At 40.0% G+C, this 22,548-nt stretch overlaps 1 protein-coding gene across 1 annotated transcript in view; it reads right to left on the bottom strand.

Moving 5' to 3' along the window:
* Positions 1 to 22,548, bottom strand: part of LOC120721782 (glucosidase 2 subunit beta-like) — a 162,303-nt gene that overhangs the window by 117,769 nt on the left and 21,986 nt on the right. Inside the window, exons 7-8 of the mRNA XM_040012325.1 lie at positions 22,462 to 22,531; positions 18,059 to 18,137 (exon numbers count right to left, since the gene is read on the bottom strand). Of these exons, the coding sequence (XP_039868259.1) occupies positions 18,059 to 18,137; positions 22,462 to 22,531 (149 nt within the window). The remainder of the gene's footprint in view (positions 1 to 18,058; positions 18,138 to 22,461; positions 22,532 to 22,548) is intronic.

Raw genomic sequence — 22,548 nt, 5'->3', positions numbered from 1 at the left:
CGTTATACTGCCACTGTCCTATCAAAATCTAAAGCAAATGTCCTCATATGTGGATCTCATTTTTCTCAGAAACAAAAATCAGGTAAAAAAAAAAAAAAAAAAATCGCGTATTTTTTTGTTTTTACATTCATCAGGTCCCAATCAGCCCAAATAGCAAAGAGAAATTAAAAATGCATGCCATGAAAGAGTTCGGGTCTTCGGGGGTTAATGGGAAGGTGAACATTCTTACATTTTCAGCTTCCATCAGACGATTTCAAGTTTTACTATCATTCGTCAAGTAATTAGTGTGATTTTGCACACAAGCTGGAGTCTTTCATTCAAACCGCAGCTATCCGCTAGTAACCGAACCAGCAACTGCCAGGCATTCAGCAACAGACAGCAACCTTCAAGAACCACTCGCCAACTGGTTGGGGAATATGTGTTTCTGTCTAAATTTTCTGGCACTTTTGCCAAATCTTTAAGTCTTTCGGGGTAGAGTACTCAAAACATGTCGTTTGGGCCTCTCAGCGAATAATTTAAACCTGCGGACGGCAGCCGTGAGGATGACAGATGACTGCCAACAATTTAGCCAACACTGAAGAGGACAGCTTAACAATTATCCTAAAATTAGAAAAGTCTAGCAAGTTTTTAGGATGTTAGGATGCTTTTATAATACTTTTCCTATCTTATGTTTTCATAGTACTTCATTTTTATACAAGTTATGAAGTTTTTGTAACATTCCCCCAGGTCAGGAAAATCTATTGAACATTTTAAAACTTTTCTCAGAGCATTTTAAGTTCTGTGCCCTGATCTAGTTTTATTTTACATAATTTTCGCTTTCCTTTGATTGAATTATGCATTAATATGCTTTTTGCCTTTGAACGTTTTCATTTGCTGCTTGCTGAGGCACTTTGTAACCCTGGTTCTGAAAAGTGCTGTAAAAATAAGCATTTATTTTGCTTACCGCTGAAATAAATGCAGAAGCTAGAGATGCGCACACTGGTGCCACTGCTGTTGGGAAACAAAAATCCGAGTCCCCCCCGTCCTACTTTGGTGAAGGTCGAAGGGGGTCAGGCGTCCTGTCTCTTTGCTTTTCCTGCTGTCTGGGACTCAGGCAGCGTGTCAAGCAAGACGCCAGCTTCCATGTTGCACCCCTCCCAACCCCCCTCCGCTGCTTCCTTTGCCCCCTTCAATCAGCCTGGAGTGCTACCTGAGTCATGACTACACCTGGGACCCTCTTGCCTCGCTGTCATTGAATCAGCTGCTGACACCAAGCCCATATCCTGCAGATTTTGTTTTCTGCCCACATATTAACGCTGAGCAGTCTGCAGAATAGAAAAAGTAGATGAGAGAAAATAGATCAAGGTCCTGGAAAGCCGCAAAAAAAAGAAAAAAAAAAGATGTCTCTAAATGTTTCTTATGCAACAATTTCTATCCCTCTCACACATTTCTTCTGAAGGCGACACTCCTCGGCACACAGAAGTGGGTATTCTTGTTTGGAAACAATAGCAGGCGTGCTTCTGAGGCAACTGTTAAGCTATTGCAAAGCAGATGCTTTTTTCTCTCGCCAATCAATTTAACACCTACACCTCCCCTCTCCTCCCTCACGCTGGCTTTGGCTCATCAGTTTTAAATGGCACAAGGCATTCTTGCATTGTTCTTTTGACTTACTCAGAGGACGAGAAATGCCTGCGCTGAAGTTACAGTCCTATCAAGACTTAATCACCAATAGGTCGGGTCAGCGCAGGCAGGAAACATAAAGCACTGCGAGGCAACATCAAAATCATTGCGGTGTGTGAAGACTTATATTTCTGAGTGTCTGTAAAAACAGGAGAAAGGTTTGAAACACCCCCCAACCCCCGCCCCTTCTGAATCTTATGTGAGACAGAATTGCAAAGGAAAAAGCCATCTGTGTCTGACTCTTATCCCTGGCTTCTCCAGAGCCTGGATGAGCCTGAGCCAGCAAATGTCAGTCGGATAAAGACCGAGCCTGACAGACAGACACAGGAGTTTTGTCATTCCGTGTGTCATCCCTTTGCTAGCGAGCCCAATCTTTGCCGGTCTCAAAAACCCCCAAGATGATGGGGGAAAGAAACATTCTCAGGGTGAACGTCAGGTTGTGTAACTCCTCCAAGTGCCACAGTAGCTGAAACATCGAGGACGTGAGCTATTCTGGTGCCCCTGGGGCCTTTAAGAGCTTTCATTATTGTCTTATGCGCTGTGCGGCGGGGTCACCATGGAAACACAAAACACATCAACAATTTCACCACAAAGGATATGAGGTTCTTCAACAAGACGTTCTTCCAGGAGCCAGTGGTCTGTCTCGAGCACAGGATATTTGATGTGACTTGATATGTAGAAATACAAAAGCAGAACTGTGCAGTTTATTTTATGATTATATGACCTGCAGAATGTGTTTAAAAAACATTAAAAGTGAGCTTATTATTCAATACTATCCTTTATTTAAGTGCAAATACAGTGCACTGAAATTATATACTCATTAAATTGCCTGGGAGTCTGTTTTTTTTTTTAACTTAATAAAGATAAGTAAATTGTCATGAACAACTTAAAGTAAAGGAGTACCGCACGCTGGATTTAACCTCATTATTTTATATGGATTTTGCATTAATATACAATATTGCAATGCATATTAAAATTGAAACTTTTCTTATTAAAAGGAGGTTCTTTAATTTTAGAGCCTTGGGCACTAGTTATTGAAGGGTTTTTTCCTACATTGGTACTCAAAGAAAATGTGAAATATACAGTTATTGAGGTTTGTACAATATAGATTGCTTTGAATGAGTCACATTTCCAAATCCCTGTGTCTACAATCTCTAAAATAGATTGGTAAAAAAAAAACCAAAAAAACAACTTATCACAGATTTTTTTCTACGCAGCCATTAAATCAATTGTGTTTTCATATTAGGTCTTTAAAGCTAAGATTGTAGTAAGTATTCTATTAGTACCGCTCCTACACAAAATTGAAATTGTCAGCACAAGCAGCATTACTGTTTGTAACTTTACATTAGTTTTGATTTTTACTTGCCACTCACCTAAGGCCATACTAACAGAGCCGTTATAAGTTACTCCTGATGCAAACCCAATATTATGTACTGCTTCCTACCGGGTGGCTTTGAGTGTGAAGCACAATGCAACACACTAATTGAGATGCATTGTCATGTACAGTACTTAGTGCTTTGCTGACAGCGAGTGTTGGTAACCAGCCTAAACCTGTACTTAACAGAAAGTGATTTGGAGGCAGGATGTACAGCCACGTAACTAACTGCCGCAACCAGCACAGAGCTCTTCTAAGAGTGGAAAACTATTTAGCTTGTGGCATTTCTGTGGTTGCACTACACACAAACACACCAGTGTTTGATAATGTAAGTAGTATCTCAACTAACTACTAGCCTCGAACACAGTCAGCCGACATGACCCAGAGCAGCTATAGTTGGGAGTGGGAAAGTCCAAAGGCACTTTTCTGTCATTAGCTAACCCTTTACAATGTTACTTATTATTTAGCATATCCTCCTACTGGTAAAACATTCTTTTATGGTCTGGGATCAAATCATGTGCAGGTATAAGCAAGTCAAATGTAAGACTTGAGATCAAATTGTTACCGTCATAAAATAAATTCAGGACCTAACTATAGCCCATAGAAAAGATAAATGTAGCCACGATGATGTTCCCCACTACACTGTGAGTTGAAACTGTCATTAGCAAGTCTTGGATAACCTGCCTTTCTGACTCCAATAATGACCAAAAGTTGCAAAATGATCTTTATATTTTATTTAACATGACTTGAAACCAGCGCTGGTCAAGTTACTTGAAAAAAGTAATCAGTAACTAATTCCTGATTACTTCCTCCAAAAAGTAATCCCATTACTTTACTGATTACTTATTTTCAAAAGTAATTAATTACTTTTTAAAAACAACATGATGTTTTTGAAAACATGATTTATAACCTGAAGAGGTGATAAAGCGATAGATCTTTCAGCCCAATTCTACTTTTCTGCATAATCCATCATACAAAATGTAATCAAATGGAAAAGTCTCTTTTTAAAACTTGTTTTATTAGTTTAAATCTTTTAACTTTATGCATCAAGCAAAAATTAAACTATATGCAACATTCTCTGACTGGAAGAAATTTGTTTAACATTTAAAGCTATTTTCTGCACATTCCAGCACATAAAATAAAATATTTTGTGTGTTTACACTCACTCTTTCAAATAGATGCAAGTAAAACACAGCAGAAAATAAATAAAATCGAAGACTCAGCGGTCCTGTTGCTCTATTTTCACCTGTAAAGCAGGAGTAGGGTAGGCGGAGGTTTACCCTGGTGCAGGTGTGCCACAGCGGTCAGTAATCGGATTACGTAATCTGTTCTTTTCCTCTGTAAGCATCTCCAGTCATTGTCTTGAACAACCAATGGTAATCATGTCTCTCAAACCATTTCTCAAAAACATTCATTTTCTTTTTTTCTGACAAGCAGAAAAACCAACCACTAGCATCAGGAAATTTTCAGCATTAAGATTTTTTAAGCATGAATTATAACTGTTAGCCAAGGTTTCAGTCATACAGGCTTAGAAACTGATTGACAACCATTTGGTAACCATCGGTGCAAGGGAAAAAATTCATATTTAGTGACCAGTTGGTGAGTGGTTGCTGGTAATCACTCTGAAATTAACTGCTAAGGCTCCATTCACACACGCCTAGAGACTGGTCAGTGATTTCCTGGCAACAAGCAATGGTTAGGAAAAAAATGTGCATTTTGCAACAAGTTGGTGAGTGGTTGCTGGTAATCGCTAATGTGAAACTGGTCACCAAGGGGCCTAATCTTTGTCTTGAAAGATGCTATATAAATACAGTTGTGTTAACTTACTTTTGGATATGGTGCTGCACCAGAAACTTCCATGCACTTGCATTGTTTGCCAGTAGTTTGCATGCAAGACACTGACTTGTCTGCAAGCACTTGCAAACTACTCAACAGGCAATAGTAAAACTTTCAATACTTTTCAAAGTTGCATCTTTTGAAATACGTTGGTAGCAGTGATACGGCACAATTGATCTATTTTTCTATCATTTGTGTTGCAAACTTTTATTTTTCAAGTTTTGCAACAGCTTGGATAGTAACTAGCGAATGATTGCAGACAAGTTGGTGTCTTCGACAGTGGCAATTTGATAGTGACCAAAGAAATCACAAGGTTGTTTTTGGTGCAGCATCCTATTGACTGGCGATAACCAGTGACCTCCAGCAATTATTCACCAACTGGTCAGCAGATACCATAGAGGGTAAAAAACAAACAAATCCTGAAGTCAATGCAGAGAGTGCCATTAAACTGCATTATTTAGGGCCACCAGATGGGGACGGCTGTAGTTGCTATAGGAAGTCTATGGGGAAACAGCTTTCTGACTTGACCTCAGTAAACACTTTTCTGCTGAATTTATGAGCTCAGTTACTTTTTTTGGATCACGCTGAATAAAAATGTCTACTTTGAAAATCTTGGTCATACCATATACCCAAATGGATCTGTGTTATGAAACTGCTCACTCATTGGCTAACAAACTGTTAACTTGCTGGCCAAGTTTCAAAGCCAGTTCCACCCGTCCATCCATTTTTTTCTTTATAGCCAATTTGGTGATGGTGGAAAGGCTTCAAAAACCTTCACAAACCAACGTTCAGCTACGTTCAATTTGGATAATATGGGGAACATCCATTTTTTTTTTGAGCAACTGGCAGTTACTGAGGGGTTACCAACTGGTCTCCGAGCCTATGTCACTAAAGGCTTAATGTAACTTATCACCCTACTGTTTCAGACATCGTTTTTACACACAAAAACAGCAGGGAAGGTTTAGGTGAACCAAAAATCAAGGCGTTAACAATCCAGATGCACTGCATAGTCTAAATACTCAGAGCAGAAATAACAGCATTGTGTGCCGCAAATTCTTGCAGCGATGCAACTGAAATTGAGGACAATGTGGTAATTTCTAAGACCTTTTATTAGTATTGTAAATTAGTATATGTAAATAAGATATTTTAAAGAGTTTTTAAAAACCCTGAAGACAGTAAAAGACAGTAAATACAGTAATCAATGTGTTCACATAGGAGACACAAGCACAGATCATCCAGTTGGAAACAGAAGTCTATTGTCTTTGTACTCTGCTGACTGGCAACTGCAACATTAATAGTATTTGTCAAGTGGATAAGGCTGATAAAAATTCGAATGATTGCCTTGAGCTTGCTTTAAGGCTGGTTTGTCAGTACAGCTTGTAAGACAGCAGTCCCAGTGTTGGAGTCCAAGTGATACAAACACAGCTGTGTGATTCAAATATTTTAAATCTGACTCTCTTTTTTTGTATATATAAACATAAACCACATAATTTTTTTCTTTTGCTTTTGTTAGTTTTTATATTTTGAGAGAGAAAAAACGGATTTGATTGTTTAAAAAATAGCAAACTGGCAAACAGATGCAGGCGGTAAACACATGGACTCAGGCACACAGATAGCTCTTGATATAAGACACCTCTGTCAAGACTTGTTGGATCTGCACAAAATGATGCCTCTTCACTTTGCTCCTTCCCTCTCTTGCCTTTGACCTCCCACTGGTTCCATTACCTGTATCACCCGCGCGACCTTGAGCGCATCCAATCTTGGCAGTTACATAACAAAAGACGAATGCGGAGGAGATTAAAGGTGCAGAGGGAGAGGGCAAGGCAAGAGATTGAGAAGTGCCAGGTGTGCAGCCTGAAACAAATAAAAAAAAAAAAAAGTCTTTCACAGTTACCAACTAAAATCATTCGACATCCCACCCTCCTTTGAAGACCCTCGCTGTCCTCCTATTTCAAAAGAACATGACACATAACAGCACTTTTTTCCTTTTCCTAGGAGGTAAGTTTTCTCTACCTCAGCTCTACAAACCACATATCAGTCCACCTGTGGTTACAGCTTGTCATTTTACATTATATAACTTGAAAGCACTCCAGCTGGGGAGCAAAAAAAACGTGATGTGTTCGATGGTAGATGATGAACGGTACGGAGAGGGGAAAGGTGTACACCAGCCTGCTACGGTATGACTTCATACATCTAGCTGGCTTTTTTAACACGGGACTGTAAGTACTGTTTTGGATGCACAAGCGGAAATGGAAAACCTGTCTTCAACTGCTTGTTTACTACGAACACATTGCTTGCTTCACCATAACGCAGCGTAAGCCGCGTACGGTTTACCTTAACAACTTTATAATCCCCAAGCAAACACTGCATGGGATGGTAAGTCTGTGCATACAATGACTGTAGGGATGTAGACCCACAGTGTTACTGTACACTTAACTAAGACCGGAATCCTAAGCACAGCTTAGGTCTGCAGATATTAGACTTCTAGGTTGTGCTCAGTGACGCAAGAGCACACATTGCTCCCCCCCAAAAAAGGCATTTTGACAAAGTTAAATACAAACTGTAAAAACACAAAAGCTCCCTTACAGTCGCATCCAGATTCGAGAATCTCCTCTGAACACACACATTTAATCCTGGAATCACTGCAAGCTTATGAAACCACCATCCAAAAGGATGAAAAAGGAAGTTCTTGGAGGCAGATGAGATTTTTCTGAGCAGGAGGGATCTCTCTCCTTTTCGAAAGAGGAGGGAGCAAGGCAAGAAAACAGCACCAGAGGCCCAGCCCATGACAAAACAAAGAGATTAAATGACCTGTGAATGTGACTTTCCATTTTGCCATCAGCTCTTGCTCAACTTAGAGGCCTGCTGCCCCCTTCTGGTGGCCAGGAAGACATCCCAGAGCAAATAAAACTCTGCTTTCCTGTTCACAAGTATTCATATGCTCTTCCTGTTCGGGACTCTTCACTTGACCAAATGTGCAAAAATTACCATCACGATGATATGCAGACCCCTGATGTAATAAGCCATTTGCACCTAGCACTGTATGAAAAGACAAAAGCAATTACACCCTAAATAGCCTAAACATGTATTCAGTACATGTCACAGTCTCTCACTTCACCAACATCTAACATACATTTAATAAGATGTTATCTTGTGGATTTGAGATGAAATCTAAGTGAAATCTGCCCTCTTGACACACAATACAAAAACAGAATGCAAACATGCCAGGGCCCCCTCTGAAGTGAGATTTAAGCGTTGGCCGGGGCCAAATGTCAACCAGCTCAAACAGATGGTGTTAAGAGCCGAGCTGAGAGGCTGACCTTGGTTCGGGACTGACTAGGGGTGGAATGACAACGCAACACCGGCATCCGGTGTTTGTTTTCAGTGGATGTTGTGAACATCAAGAGAGCCGAGTGTTGTTGCCAAGATGGGGAGGTAAAGTCACGTCAGGGCTGCTTGCTTTGCTTTGCAGGTGCTTTTAGGCTCTGTGGGATGTTGTCAAGCTGCCACCATGACAGAAAAATGTTGGGATTAGATGAACAGCATAGGAATGTTTTTGATATTTCTATGGATAAATAGGATATATATATATACTCATATACATATATATATACATATACATATATACACATATACATATATATACATACGTATACATACACATATACATATATATATATATATATACATATATATATACACATATATATATATATACATATACATATACATATATATATATACATATACATATATATTAGGGGTGCAACGATATTCGTATCGATATTGAACCGTTCGATACAGTGCTTTCGGTTAGGTACGCATATGTATCGAACAATACAACATTTGTAATTTATTTTATCAACTTTCCTTCTGACGATGCTGTCTGTGTTGAGCGCTCAGTGAATCTGCGTTCGACTACTCCGCCTAGGCTGCACTGTCGAGCGCAGATCCACTGAGCGCTCAACACAGACAGCATAGTCAGAAGGAAGAGCGCAGGGCAAGCTAGCGAGACAGAAGTTAAGCTCTCCTTGCAACATGGACCTCCCCCACTCTCATTCAGATCTGGCGTTTGGAATTATTTTGGTTTTCATGTGACGTATGACCCTGAAGGTAAGCGAGTCATGGACTAAAGTAAAACAGTATGTTGGATGTGCCATGCAATGCTCAATTACATGGGTGGGAACTAGTGTGTTAGCGCAGTTAGCTCGTTAACGTGTTGGCCGTCTAGCCCCATGCACGGGGCAATCGGTGGTAGCTCGTTAACGGAGATTTGCCGTGTTGTGGCGTTAAGGTCATTTCAACGAGATTAACCTGAAAGCACTAGTGGGAACACAACGAATATGACTGCACATTTACGCCGACATCATCCTACTGCAAAGACAAAAACAACAAGCATGCTACTAACTTTAGCCGAGTCATTTAGACAGCTGTTAGCACATGATTCTCCTTATGCTGCTGAGAATATAGCCCAGAAGAAGCGGATAGTATAGCTTTTATTTTGGAAAGAGACATTTCTCTGTAATAAACTCTCTTTTCCAAAGATGAGTGATTCCTCAATCAGATACAGGGCTTGCAATATCGCTAGCCCGACGTCCTGGGGCTAGCGATTTTTTTTCAGACGGGCTACCAAAATCTATCTCTTCCCTGCCCGTCAGGGCTATTGTAGGAAGGAAAAATATATGTCAATGCTTTTGCATTCTTTCAGAAATGTAGCTGGGTAATTATGTCATTGGCATCGGTGAGCCACTGTCAATATGTGACATATTGAAATCGCGTTTGAATTTGCGCTTGTTTTTTTGCTTTCACTTTGCAATCGTGCGAACTGTGTATAGAGAGCGACAGCACTGATCTGTGAGTGATGATAATTTGTGCACCAATTCCTCTGACATCGTCTTATTAATCGTTAGCTTACTATGCAAACATGACAAGTGAAATCTCCCGCAGCAAGCTTAAACATGTGAGAGGTTGATCGCGCAGAGAATCGCTGAGCTTATGTGAGTGAGCGTGTAAAAGCATTTCAGTTCTGCTGAGCCAAATAAGACAGGTCAGGGTGAAGAAGTGACAGCCAAAGAAAAGCTTACCACAAAACGGAAAAGTTATGACAAATCAGACTATAAGGCAAAAAGAAAGTGCAGCTTTATGGTTTCATGGACAAAAGAATTTCTGTGGCTGCAATATGACGAGCTAAATAACCAGGGCTGCACATAAGTGGTCCGCAGGTGCGCATTCGCTGTCAAAATAAAAAACGCGCACAAGGGTTAGGGTTAAATTTAAAAACTGTACTTTTGAGTTAAAATATATATTTATAATTTTAATAAATGACAAATTAAAAAGGCATGAACATTTTTTTGTATCGAAAAAATATCGAACCGTGACACCAAAGTATCGAACCGAACCGAACCGTGAATTTTGTGTATCGTTGCACCCCTAATATATATATATATATATATATATGTGTGTGTGTGTGTGTGTGTGTGTGTGTGTGTGTGTGTGTAACGTTAATCTCGTTAAAATGATGTTAACGCCATAACCGCATTAATGCAGCAAATCTCCATTAGCGAGTTAGCGCAGATCGGCCCGTGCGTGGGGCTACATGGCGTCAATGTGTTAGCGCAGTTAGCTCCTTAACGCGTTAGCGCCATTAATGCAGTAATTACATTAACATCATTTTAATGACATTAACGCTGACAGTACTAACATATCTATATATATTTAGATAGATAGATAGATAGACAGATAGACAGATAGATTTAAAAAAACTTAATTAAGGTAAGTTTAGACTTCAATGAAAATGTTGAAATGTTAAAAATTAAATCTAGACATTTAATGATTATTTTTAAAATGATGAAACAACCACAGAGATAAAAATCTTACTTGCAAAACTTAGTGAAGGTAACCCAAAGAGCTCTGACATCTTAAATGTTGTCCCCCCCCGGTTGTCTACGCACTGCTACCTCCCAACTACACCACAGCGTCATAATTTCTGCCTCGTTACCACCAAGGCAATGTCAGCTCGTCTACTAGGGAACCCTAGGGCATGGTCAATATTATAAAACTGTGAAACAAGCAGGATTTCCATAGACACTAGGCAGGCCGTTATGGGGAAACCCCCGACCTTTTCCAGCTACACACAAAAATGTGAAATTTCCTCAACTTTTCTCTCTTATCACCACCAAACAGCAACTGACTTTTCTCCCCCCCCTGTTAAATCCGGGGGGTTTTGTCCTCATGTTCAAAAGAAAAGGAAAAACATGTTATTTTCTCCATCTCTTTCCATTTCTGGTAGACTGAGTACGGGGCTTTAAGAGAAGCGAGTGGGTAGTAGATGGATAAGTGAAATTCACCTCGGCACAAATGTCTATAGCTTGAGAGAAGGCAATTTCCTCTAGCTCTAGTTCACAAGCACATTGCTGGAGTCCAAGCTTGGTTACACACTGGTGCTCCTGAAAATGTATTGTCCTACAGGTAATACCCAAAGAAATAACAGTTCTGTCTGATTTAGTGCAAATGTTTCGGTTTGAGTATTGAAATCATTTCTGTTCAGACGACGGCTGCATCTGACGTTCAGAGAATAGCAACAGCACAACATAAATCTCAGCTGCTTTTTTTTATTTAACAACGAAAAACCATTCTCCTTCATCAGCATGATTACCTTTCAAACACGAGTGGACCTACATTATCAGCTCTTTTTTTTTTTTTTACAGGAGTGGACGGCTATAACATAATGACAGAATAGCGACAGAGAGCCACTTCAAAATATCCCTTCTCCCTCCCGAGCTCAGCGCCTCCTTTGATCATCAAATTGTTCTCCTGAAAATCCTCTCTGTTCTTGAATTATCTGGGCCGCTGAAGTGGAAGTTGAATTTTCTGTGGAGACCAAAGCTTCTTAAGAGAAAGAGGAGAAGCGGGGAAATAAAAAGATGTGAAAATGACACAAATTGAATAAGCGTGCCAAAAACCTATACGGCCCCGACAGGAGAAAACTTATCAAGGTCTTCAGACGTTACAGCCGAGAACCGACAAGGAGGAAAGTTTTCTTTTGTCTTTGTTCATATAGAGGGAGGAAAACAGGTACTTTGGTGTTATTACTTTCTTTCTGTGTCGTGAGGAAACACATTTAGAGTACGCACAAGCTGTATAGTGAAGTAACGGCAGCGTTAAAGTCGCCAGAAAATGTGTTTCTAAGACAGAAACACCAAAGAATCAATAAGAGGGTTTAAAAACAAAACCTTTTACTTAAACCCGCACCAATACACGCAATTAACTTTTAAAGGCACACCTGTTGCTGCCCCTGGACCTTGATTAAGGTGCTAACGTGGGGCCGCTTGTCAGTTCTAGTGTAAATTGCCCGGTAACCACTGTCAATGGCACCCTACTTAATTTGCCCAGCTTGATCACGGTTTGTTGTGGTTGCAGTTAAGTACACATTTTCATATTCATGCATATTCAAACTGATTCATCCTCTTCAGATGCAGCTGAATTCATTAGGAATGTCTCCCCGTTAGCAAGCAGGGGAGAAAAAAACGTGAGAAAAAAACCCAACAACAACAAATGAGCACAGATTTTTTTTGAGTCTTTCATGTTGGTTAAAGCGCTGGAGCTGCACGGGTTTGTTTTCCGTTGCGTGCCGACACAACAAACGAATACGGTAGAATTTTACAGAGGCTAAAATTAGCAGGCCAAAGCAAAAAATACACATCGTCACCCCTTAAGGAGTGGAGGACAGTCCAACTCCAACTAAATACAGACAAACTAATTTGTGAAAATATCTGTAAACACATTTTCGGCCTAGTGAGAACCTACCCAAAGGCTCAACTCCTCATGCCCTGCAGTGGGAGAACCCAGCAGACGTGCTTTGATTTTATTTTTACTGTAATTTGCATGTTTGTTTATTATTGTGCATATGATTTACAGGACGGAAAAGGCAGAGGAAAATTTAAGCGTTGGCCATTTTTGTTTACAGCCAGAGATTTTTAGTATGTACTGCCTGGTAAGAGGGAGGCTCAACAAGTTTAGAGTGAAGCAGACAGCCGCGTTCTCGCACACAGCAGCTTGAGGGAAAATCACTGTGCGCTTCCTGTTCGGAATTCAAATGACTGTGGAAGGAACCCTGTTGTATAAGTGGGGGAAAAAACATCGAACCAGTCAGGCAAGCGCACAGCTGATCGAAACCAGATAGCAAACTTGCAGACAATGCAACAGCGGATTAAATCAATATTTGATTTTGAGATAGCGCTATATAGTATACTAAGATAAAACTACTAAACTACTATTTAGACATAAAAGGGATATGTTCGATGGTGTTCTTATGCAATAGGCAGCTTGACAGGTCTGACATTCCTACCTACAGTCCAGATGCTATAAATACTCACCAGTGCACCAGCTGTGCACTGATCCACAGATGAAAGTACTCCCAAGTAAATGCAGTACTTACTCCAGGTGTTTTGGAAAACTACTACTACAAAATGTTATTAATTGATATAATTCGAATATATTGTTGTAGTTTATTCACATTTACAAAATAGCACAACTACTTTCTTGCAACCAAAGGAGAAAAAATGATATTGCCTTGTGACTCCATTGAATTTTTTCACAAATGGCAACTGATTGCTGGTAGCTGCAGTCTGACTCAGACTGATTTTAACAGCTGGCTGCGTCGACAGAATAGTGAAGGTTTGTAAATAACTGCAGTGCAGTTTGCAACATTTGCAATGGAGGACTTGATGCAACTAGTTGCCAACTGGTTGTATTCTGGTTGTATTCTGATTTCATGCTGATTGTATTCCTATATAAGTGCCTTTGCTATCCTGCAGAAACTATGTCACTCTTCCTGGTGGAATTTCAGAATTTCTGTTATTAATTTATGAAGTTCTGGCTGGACTGTCAATGTAACTATGAAGTATGATGATTATGGACTTTTGTGTATTTAGACAGCAACAGAATTGCAATTTATTACAGTTAATTGCTGTATAACACTTTCCATATAATTACCAACTTGAAACCAGTCAATCACAAACTGATAGCAGACTGATTTTATCTTATTGCCATTTTACTGGCATCCCGACACCCTGACAGTTGCTTTGAAGACAGCAACCAAAGGCTGCGAGTGATCATGGACACAGTTCCCATCTTTAAACCAACTAACAGAGAGAGTGCGATTGCAAATTTCACAATCATAATCATTTTGTTTATGTGGCAGTCTGCAGCATGACGTCAGTAATAATAACTCATTTTTAAAACTGAGTCATACGTATAACAAGAATCTTTAGAGATTCACAGATTTTCTTTCTGTCAAATCCCAAATAACACGGAGTGTGTATCTACATGTGTTTTGCTGGAACTTTAGCAACACTGTGCAATGAGAAAAAGCAGGCTGCTTCAAGAGTCTGGATGATAAAGAGGTCGGTGAGAGCAGGTTAAGCAAGGTTGTGTATTTGTCAGTGAGAACTGGAGGTGAGATTTGAACTGCAGAAAGAGAGTAGAGGTCTGTGGCATAACTTCAGACTCTTTCAAGGAGCATGGAGGGGGGGAGAAAGCCTAGATTATACTCTGTGGCAGACATGGAAATGGACAGCTGGAGACATGTTGGCTGAGAAGTAATTCCTGCTTTCCTATACTAGTCCACTAGCCTGGAGCGCCCGCAAAGTTGTAAGTGCACAAAAAACAAGCAGGCACGCGGACATCCCCATGGACGCTTGCACTCATCATCTTAGGATAAAATTTCTGTCATTCAGACTTGAGTGGACCCTGGCGGATGCGGAAATTCAATTCAGTTTTGTTCAATTCAGTTTTATTTATGTAGCACTGTGACAAAGTGGGTGACAACACCGTTTGTCCATATTCTTAGTTAACATTCTTGTTTTGATTTAACCATATTTCATATGCAATCTGCAATAGGCAAACATCTACTATCCCGGGTTTGTTTATGTTCTGCACTTTTACAGATTATATAATATAACATCTTGGTTTAAATCAATTCCTACAAGTTTAAGTTAACATGTTCTTTATTTCAACTGTTAATTTGTATTATTTAGAACCTTACCTACCTGTCTTCTAGAAACAAAAGGAAGAAATGTAGTTTTACTTCCTGCTTTATAGCTTCTGGGTTCATCTGAGGTCACAGGATGAGACCAAGTGCAGAAGGGGAAGAATTCTTGTAATTTAATAAAGTTGGTTTTAGAGTGTTTATGGATAAATAGATTTAATGATGTAATATGTATTGATTACACCATAGAGTTTATGTTGCTAGTAAAGAGTAGCAGTAGAGGTTTGAATATAATCATGTTCATCTTACCTACTGAATGGAATAGTCCAGAGGAGAGATTGTTTGGTTAAGTGGACTATTTAAGCAGAACTCAGGTGTTTGAGAAGAAAGGTTCAGGTCAATGTAGCTGTGCGCAGTTTGACCTTAATTTCCGTTGATTTAACTTCAGTTTTATTTAGCTGAACTGAGTTAATTTAGAGTTGAGTTTTTTATTGGTTTCTTTGTAAATATTGTTTGGGTCACAAAATGGTGAATAAATCACTTGCAACACTGGACAGCATCAGTCTCATGCTCTTCTTTGACCGCTTAAGTCAAGTCCTGCCACAAGCACCAAATCACAACAACAGTTGCCTCAAGGCGCTCCAGCAATGCTGTTTAGAGATATGGGATAATATTTCCTCATATATGTATTTATTCATATGTAATGGATTTAATGACGTAGAGAAATACACAACCCCAAAATTATATACATTCACATATCCATTGATGAATCATCAAGGACAACTGGCTCAGATTGGTAGTAATTAGCAATAGTATCCAAACACAACATTAGCATCAAAGACTAAAACGTTTATGTTGCTTCACATTACAGTCAGCTGCTCTAGAAATAACTTGAAAGTCTTTGAGAGTCTCTACTAAGTTGTTCAGCTTGCTCCATCTCTGTCTTCCCAAAGCACATGAAGACTACCTTGTTGTTTCACTTTGCCACTGTTATTTTCACTGTCTGCTGTGTACATGCTGAAGCAATTATATGTGTAACAATCAAGATTGTAACGATTAAACATCAAACATCAAGACAGCCCCGATGAGTCCAGAAGCACTTTTGTAGGCTTTAAGAATGCTTCTATAAACCCTACAAAGTACCAGATAATGGGTCGAACATCAGCACTGACGGGGTCCGGACTCACATTTGAATGTCGGGATAAGGAAAGGAATCAAAGGCAAATCTGCTATAAAGTCCTGTAGTCTGACGTGCACTAAAAGGGTAATCTCTTCTGGCAGCGAAATTGACGAGCGGTAATTCAGCAGGATATCTGGATGCAAATATGCAGAATGTCCTGTTGTTGATGGTGTAGACACGGTGTGGAAGCTATGGGTTTGTCTGTGTTTTTATGATGGTTTTCAATAATGTTGAGGAATAAAGTGTTTTTGTGCCACTTAAGTTTACTAATTAAAATGCAATAACTTCCACTTTTTTTTAAATAACTTCTTGAAAAATGAATGAAAGTAGCATAAAGCACGTTAAAACCAATCATAATAACAGAAATCAATTAGATTAGATCAGTTAGCATTTCCTCAAACATTACTTTTAACACACTGTTACTTTTTCCCCCAAATTAAAATAAATCAATCAATAAATCAATAATAAATATATCAAAGAATAAAAAACAACTCCAGTAGGTGCAGAAGTTTCAACCCACCTGCAATGCGGTGAAGTACTCATTAGTTTTATCATAAAATGAGAGGGTGGGGCCTACGTAGATGTCCTGTGACTGTCTACCTGCACTCTCAGATACTAATTGTTACAAAAAAGTATCCATTTGCAACATATTGTTGCAAATGGATACTCATTTGCAACAATATTGAACAGTGCCGTGTTTGCCTCTAGCTGACACACAACCTCAGCACCCTGCATACAGGCAGCACACAGCCCCTCCCCTCACTAGCAGCTGAACACTGCTTGAAACAAACTGACACCCTCATCTTTATGAGGAATTTCCTGTTTCAACAACACTAAAGTATTAAAACATTATCATAAACATTAACCTGGCCACCGCACACCTTGGCACATTAAGTCATCTGTTGTTATTAAGGTAGTAGGTACTACTGCTACTGCTACTGGGAGCTAAGCAGCAAATGTAATCAATTCCTCCCATCTGCAGAATCAATAAAGTGAATTTCACAGCATTACAAAGTTATTTGTGTTTGAAAATTGTTACACTTCTCTTAAAGTCCCTGACTGAAGCTGAGAAAAGGCTGTTTGATCAGCAGAAGAAGTACGGTGAGAAGTCACCAGACACATAAACAGGACTGTAGCTGAATACAAAAAAAGATGCTTCTTAATGTCTTAACTTCTATGAAAAATTATACTCCTGGGTGCCACTATTGAGTGTGAAATTCCAGTGTTGTGACAACCCCGGTGCACACAGAAAAGCCAACAAAGACTGCATTAGGAGGTTGGATGGATGGATGGCAGTGGGACAAATCATAAAAGCTGCTCTGATGAGCCTTGGGTTAATTTCCTGTATATTATTATTATTATTATTATTATTATTATTTTCACTCACTGTTTAATCAGATTAGACAACAAAATGTTTTAGTTAGTATTTAGGTTAAAGAATACTTCTTTTAAAACGTCATACATGTTAGAAAAGCTTATTTTCCAACAAAGAAAGAACAGGTGAAAAGACTTCCCCTACAAAGCAAAAAAACCCCAGCTAGTTTATTTTTGAAAATACAAAATTTTATTGCCAACAATAAATGTGGCATACTTTAGTGTGAGACTAGGCAAAAGATTCCAAGGTAACATTTTCACATAAAAAGCCTCAGACCCTCATTAACTTATTTGGCCTTAATTAAGGGAATCATCAGCTGGTGACAATTCAGAGCTGATAAATCCTCCACACTCTTCAACTCTTGTGTTAGCACTCAACAACCACGGGCTTCTCTAAGAGACTGCAAAGCTAATTGAGGCTTCCAGGATTGGGCTAGGCTATAAAAAGATATCAAAAAGCTTCCAGCTGTCATTAGGAAATGGCAGTTGAAGGGAACTTTGGAGAGCCGCACACGATGTGGACGAACAAGAAACTTTTAGTTACACAGGTGTAGCACTGGGCTGTTTCCCCATCCAGCATCAAATAATCATTAAAAAATCTTACCTGCAGAGTTGTAGCATAAACTATGAATAAAGATGAACTTACCAGTGCTTCACCCTCAGAGAGAACACGCTGCTCATCGTGGACAAGCACCACTTTAGCCTTGATTTCATCCACTGTCAAACTGCAGAGGGTACAAAATCAGGAAGCATTTTAGTATTTATCCCAATATTGGTTTTTTTGCCCAATATAATAAGTTGATTTCATCATGATCCACATAACATGTCATCAGCACAGCATTCACAAGCACCTGAGGCCCACTGAGTCACATTTCAGTCTCATTTCCTGTGGCAGGGATTCAAAGTTTGCACAAAAGAAACAAATACTAAACTTTTTGATCAGATGCACAACCAGTCAGTAACACAAACCGACTGCATTGAACCAACAATACATTTTGCGATCAAGGATGTTCTGCTCTGAGCTGAGCACTTCTCTTTCCTTTTACCCTATCACAGTTTAAACTGCACAAAACATAAAGCAGCACACAGTGCAGTCAAAATCTCTCATGCCACCTATTATCCTACAGCATTTAGATCTTTTTTCTATGGCCATTCTTCACCGCTGGTGTCTTCCTTCCTCAGGTTTTACGTAAACCAGCACTAAACTGAATGGAGATAATGACTGCATGGCCAGGATCAATCCTAGGAGTCCATCAAAAGCGGACGTGCAGGCAAACATACAAAGCAAATAGCTTGTTCCACTACAGAGGATCAATGCTAGGGGTAAGTGCTGGAGAAAAGCAATGATCTCTCTGCATTGTCGAGCTGCACACAATGACGCCTCTAAAAAAATAAAGAAATAAATAGAATTTGGTGTGAGGAAAACCGGCTTTGCCCCCAATCACTGAGGGCAGATGCAGACCTGATCTCGAGAGCAGGTGCTTTGCTAGGTTTCCCTGAGAAAGACAGTAAAAATATTGGTAACTCACACACATGCACTGATGAATCCTGACAGAGGGGAGGGGATAAAAAGCACAACCTGTTCATGGGCCTTTGGGAGGCTCCATCATGGTTCATTTCCTGAAGCAGTTGGTAGACTCTATTTATAGGCCAGCATACTGGTACCAGTTAATCCTGCACTGGGCTGCCAACTGCTTGCCAGCTGGCACAGTGGGTTGCACTTGTGTGTGGTGCTCAGGAAGGTTTGGGTTGAAATAATCGTGAGGAAGGCAAGAATCTACCTTAATGAACAAAGTGTGGGGGAATAATTTACCCCCATATAACGCAATATGAATCTGTGAGACTGCAGATATATAAACTTGATGTTAAAGGTGTGAGCGAAACATCGGAAACGCCGCATGCAAAGATATTTCACGACGTTAGCCTGCTGCCTAACTCGCAGTAACAATATTTATACAGAATTAATATTAGTATTAAGTACAAACTGTGGTGATAATCAGTGACATCTCTACCACTGACATGTTCCTTCATGCACATCAGAGCAGATTCTAAACTTTAAAGGAAAAAAAGGAAGAAAAAAACGGGTTGCATGAAGCAATTACTGGTGACACAAAAATGAGATTAGCTCACAGTATAAATGAGAGAACAATTATCTGTGAATCTGCATTAAAGATAATTAGCAATTCCAATCAAGTGGATTAAGAATGGGATAACATTTCGTTAAGTGTCATTTGGGACAAAGCCAAGAGCTTTTTTTCCCCCCCTGCTTTGTGCACGATAAAGAGCCTGTAGTGTGCATGCTAATCTCGATCAAAGTCCCCGGCAACGTGCAAGCGTCAGGTATACCAGCAAATTTGCATTTATCATAACGGCGACTAAATCAAGCTTGACACTCGGGCATGTGAGCCGCAGAGCCACACGGGGAGGGGAGGACTGGTGATGTAGCACACAAGCGCAAAGCCTTCACCTGCTTTATTCAAATGGGCATCAGGACACGTCCTGCATCAAGATAGCCAGCTCACCGAATCCACATACTGACAGGCTGAGACAATGGCTGGATAGAAATGAGCGACACTTGCAGATATTTCAGCTTAGTAATGTGTTTGTTTAAGCGCGAGGCGGTGCTTTGGATGGAGTGGATGGATGGAGGCAGAGCCGGGGAGGGAAGGGACTGTGGCTGGGAGGGGGTGGGCAGGAGGGCTTGAATAATGGTTTGCATCCAATCGCAGGAATGCATAAGTGGGCATATAGCGCTCCGCCAGAAAATCGCTGCACAAGCAGTTCGTCCTCGATGCGGCCATATGTTTTATAGCACTTTCAGTTTACTATGCTTGGGCCAGCTTGCTTTCCGGAAGAATATGCCCAGTTAGCTTAAGAAGTATCGATTTTATTTTTAACTTCAAGCATGTTGTGGGAAAGTGAGGATGTGAGGGTGTGGATGGCTGTGGAGAAAAAGCATGAAGGGGGACAGGCTCATTGGATATCATGGACTCCGTTTTTCTGCAAGCCACTAGAAAAATTTACATATCTTCCCTGGCAGCAAAACGGATGCCATTCCCTTTAAAGCTGGCCGCCGTCAGACGCCGATCCTGACAGCAACTTAGTTCGTCTGTGTAGCTGCAAGGAAGGCCGGGAGATTGGAAAGCGGAGCAACAAGTGAGCCTGCTGAGACTTGAAGATTGAACAATGCAAATAAGGAGAAGAAATACTTTTTGAGGCTTGCTGGAGAATAAATAGGTGTAGGAGTTCCGGGGAATGAGATGCGCGCATTCGACTCAGACTGATGAGACTTCACTGCTCCACAAGTTAAGGTGGAACTAATGAGTGTAATCCATATTCATATTGATGTGAACACCCATTTATTTTATAGCACGAGTAATGCAAGACAGAATAAATGCGAGTGACGACCTATAGCTTTAATCCAGTGTTATGGATCTTCTTTATCATATTTCATGTTGTTTTGGTTTCACTCTGCTGCATTAGCAGAATTTCTCTTGAGGGTATCTGACATGATAATATTTCCTAAAACTCTCCGATTCACTCTGCCGGAAATTAAAGGAACTTCTTCAACAGTATTTTTTTATTTTTTTTTGTGGTTGTTATTTCGTGTTTTGTGGTACAGTTTCATTTGACTGCTAGTGGCCGGTAAATTAATGACTGGCCTTTGTCACCAATCAATTTGGAGAGAACAATGTTCAAAGACAGGCGATCATTTGTCAGGAAAAAAAGATAAAATGTAACAAACGATTTAAATTCAGCACTTAACTTTAGCTCTCTTATGCAGCTTTCTTGTCCTTTCTGTAATTACAAGAAATTACTAGTTCTCCAGACTTCTTGAAGGACATTCAAAGCTCTTCTTTGGATCTTGGCTGCTAGATGATCCCACACCGCTCCAAGAATGCAGTGGTCCGGGTTCTGGGGGAGGCCAATCCATGACTGATCGTGTTTCTATCCAGGTATGGTATTACTGCTTTGGCAGTGTGTTGGCAGCCATAGCGAATCAGATGCTTTCCAGATTGTCTTACAAGGTGTATCAAACTCTAACCATGCTTTTCCATGGTCATAATTTCATACATTTTGACAAGATCCCCAACACCTATTGACAAGAGTCATCACTCCGTTAGACCTGTTGCAATGGATCTTCAGTCCCGTTCTTGTGTAAACTGGCATACCCTGTTTCCCATCCTTAAGAATGGCCTTTTGGATCAGTTGAAGGGCCAGATACATCACTCACATCCTGTATCAGGTCTTTGCTGAATTTGTCCTATTTCTGAAGTCTTTATGAGTAAGCCTTGAAATATTTTTCAGAACTGAGTGGTTTCTGTTATATTTCAGGCCTGTTTATAGAACAAGATAACTGGGTTTGCATTAGAAGTTAGTGACTGTAGTCGCTGCCTACACAGCTTCTTTTGGAAAAACCCAGAAAGTATTGCAATGGTAGTCAAACCCCGACTTTACTGATAAATCGTGAGGTGTGAAAACCCATCATTAAGTGTACAGGGGAGGTCGCAGGGAGACACCACACACCGTTCCAATATGTCAAGTTTCTGTTTAATAGCTCTTCAGAAAGCCTGAAGAAATATTGCACAAGGTCACTTTAAACAAATTACATTAAAGTCTGGCTCCTTGGAAGCAATATATAAAGAAATAAGGGGTGGCTGAAGACTTCTGCAGAGTGCTGGATGACGACATAATATTTTTTTTTTTGTAGTATTCGATTTCTTAGCAATGAAATAATGCGACAAAAAGCCCATTCACCCTGGCAAGAGCAGAACCCAACAAGGAAAAACTATTTCAGTATAAAAACATCACTGGTAGCCTTCAAAACCTGAATCAGTGGATCTTTATTATGCAAAACTTTGCCTGCGTAATCAACAAAGTATTAATAGAATATGGTTCTAGCTTGGGGGTGGGGTGGGGTTAGCATTATAAGGCTGACACTTCATACGCATATGAGTGCAGGTTTCTGGACTCACTAGAATGGGCAGCACTGGCCAGAGCATGAAAACAAAAACAGGACTCAAAAGAGTCTGAATACAAGTTATTTACCTGCCATCTTTATTGGTGTCCAATAAATGGAAAATGCTGGTAACGGAGCTGTTCTGATGTCTGATGAGACCTAAAATAAAAATAAAA

The sequence above is a fragment of the Simochromis diagramma genome, unplaced genomic scaffold (genome assembly GCF_900408965.1).
Source record: "Simochromis diagramma unplaced genomic scaffold, fSimDia1.1 OVJJ01000604.1, whole genome shotgun sequence".
Lineage (NCBI taxonomy): Eukaryota > Metazoa > Chordata > Actinopteri > Cichliformes > Cichlidae > Simochromis > Simochromis diagramma.
The sequence above is the reverse complement of the archived record's forward strand: the minus strand, read 5'-3'. Positions and strand labels throughout refer to the sequence as shown.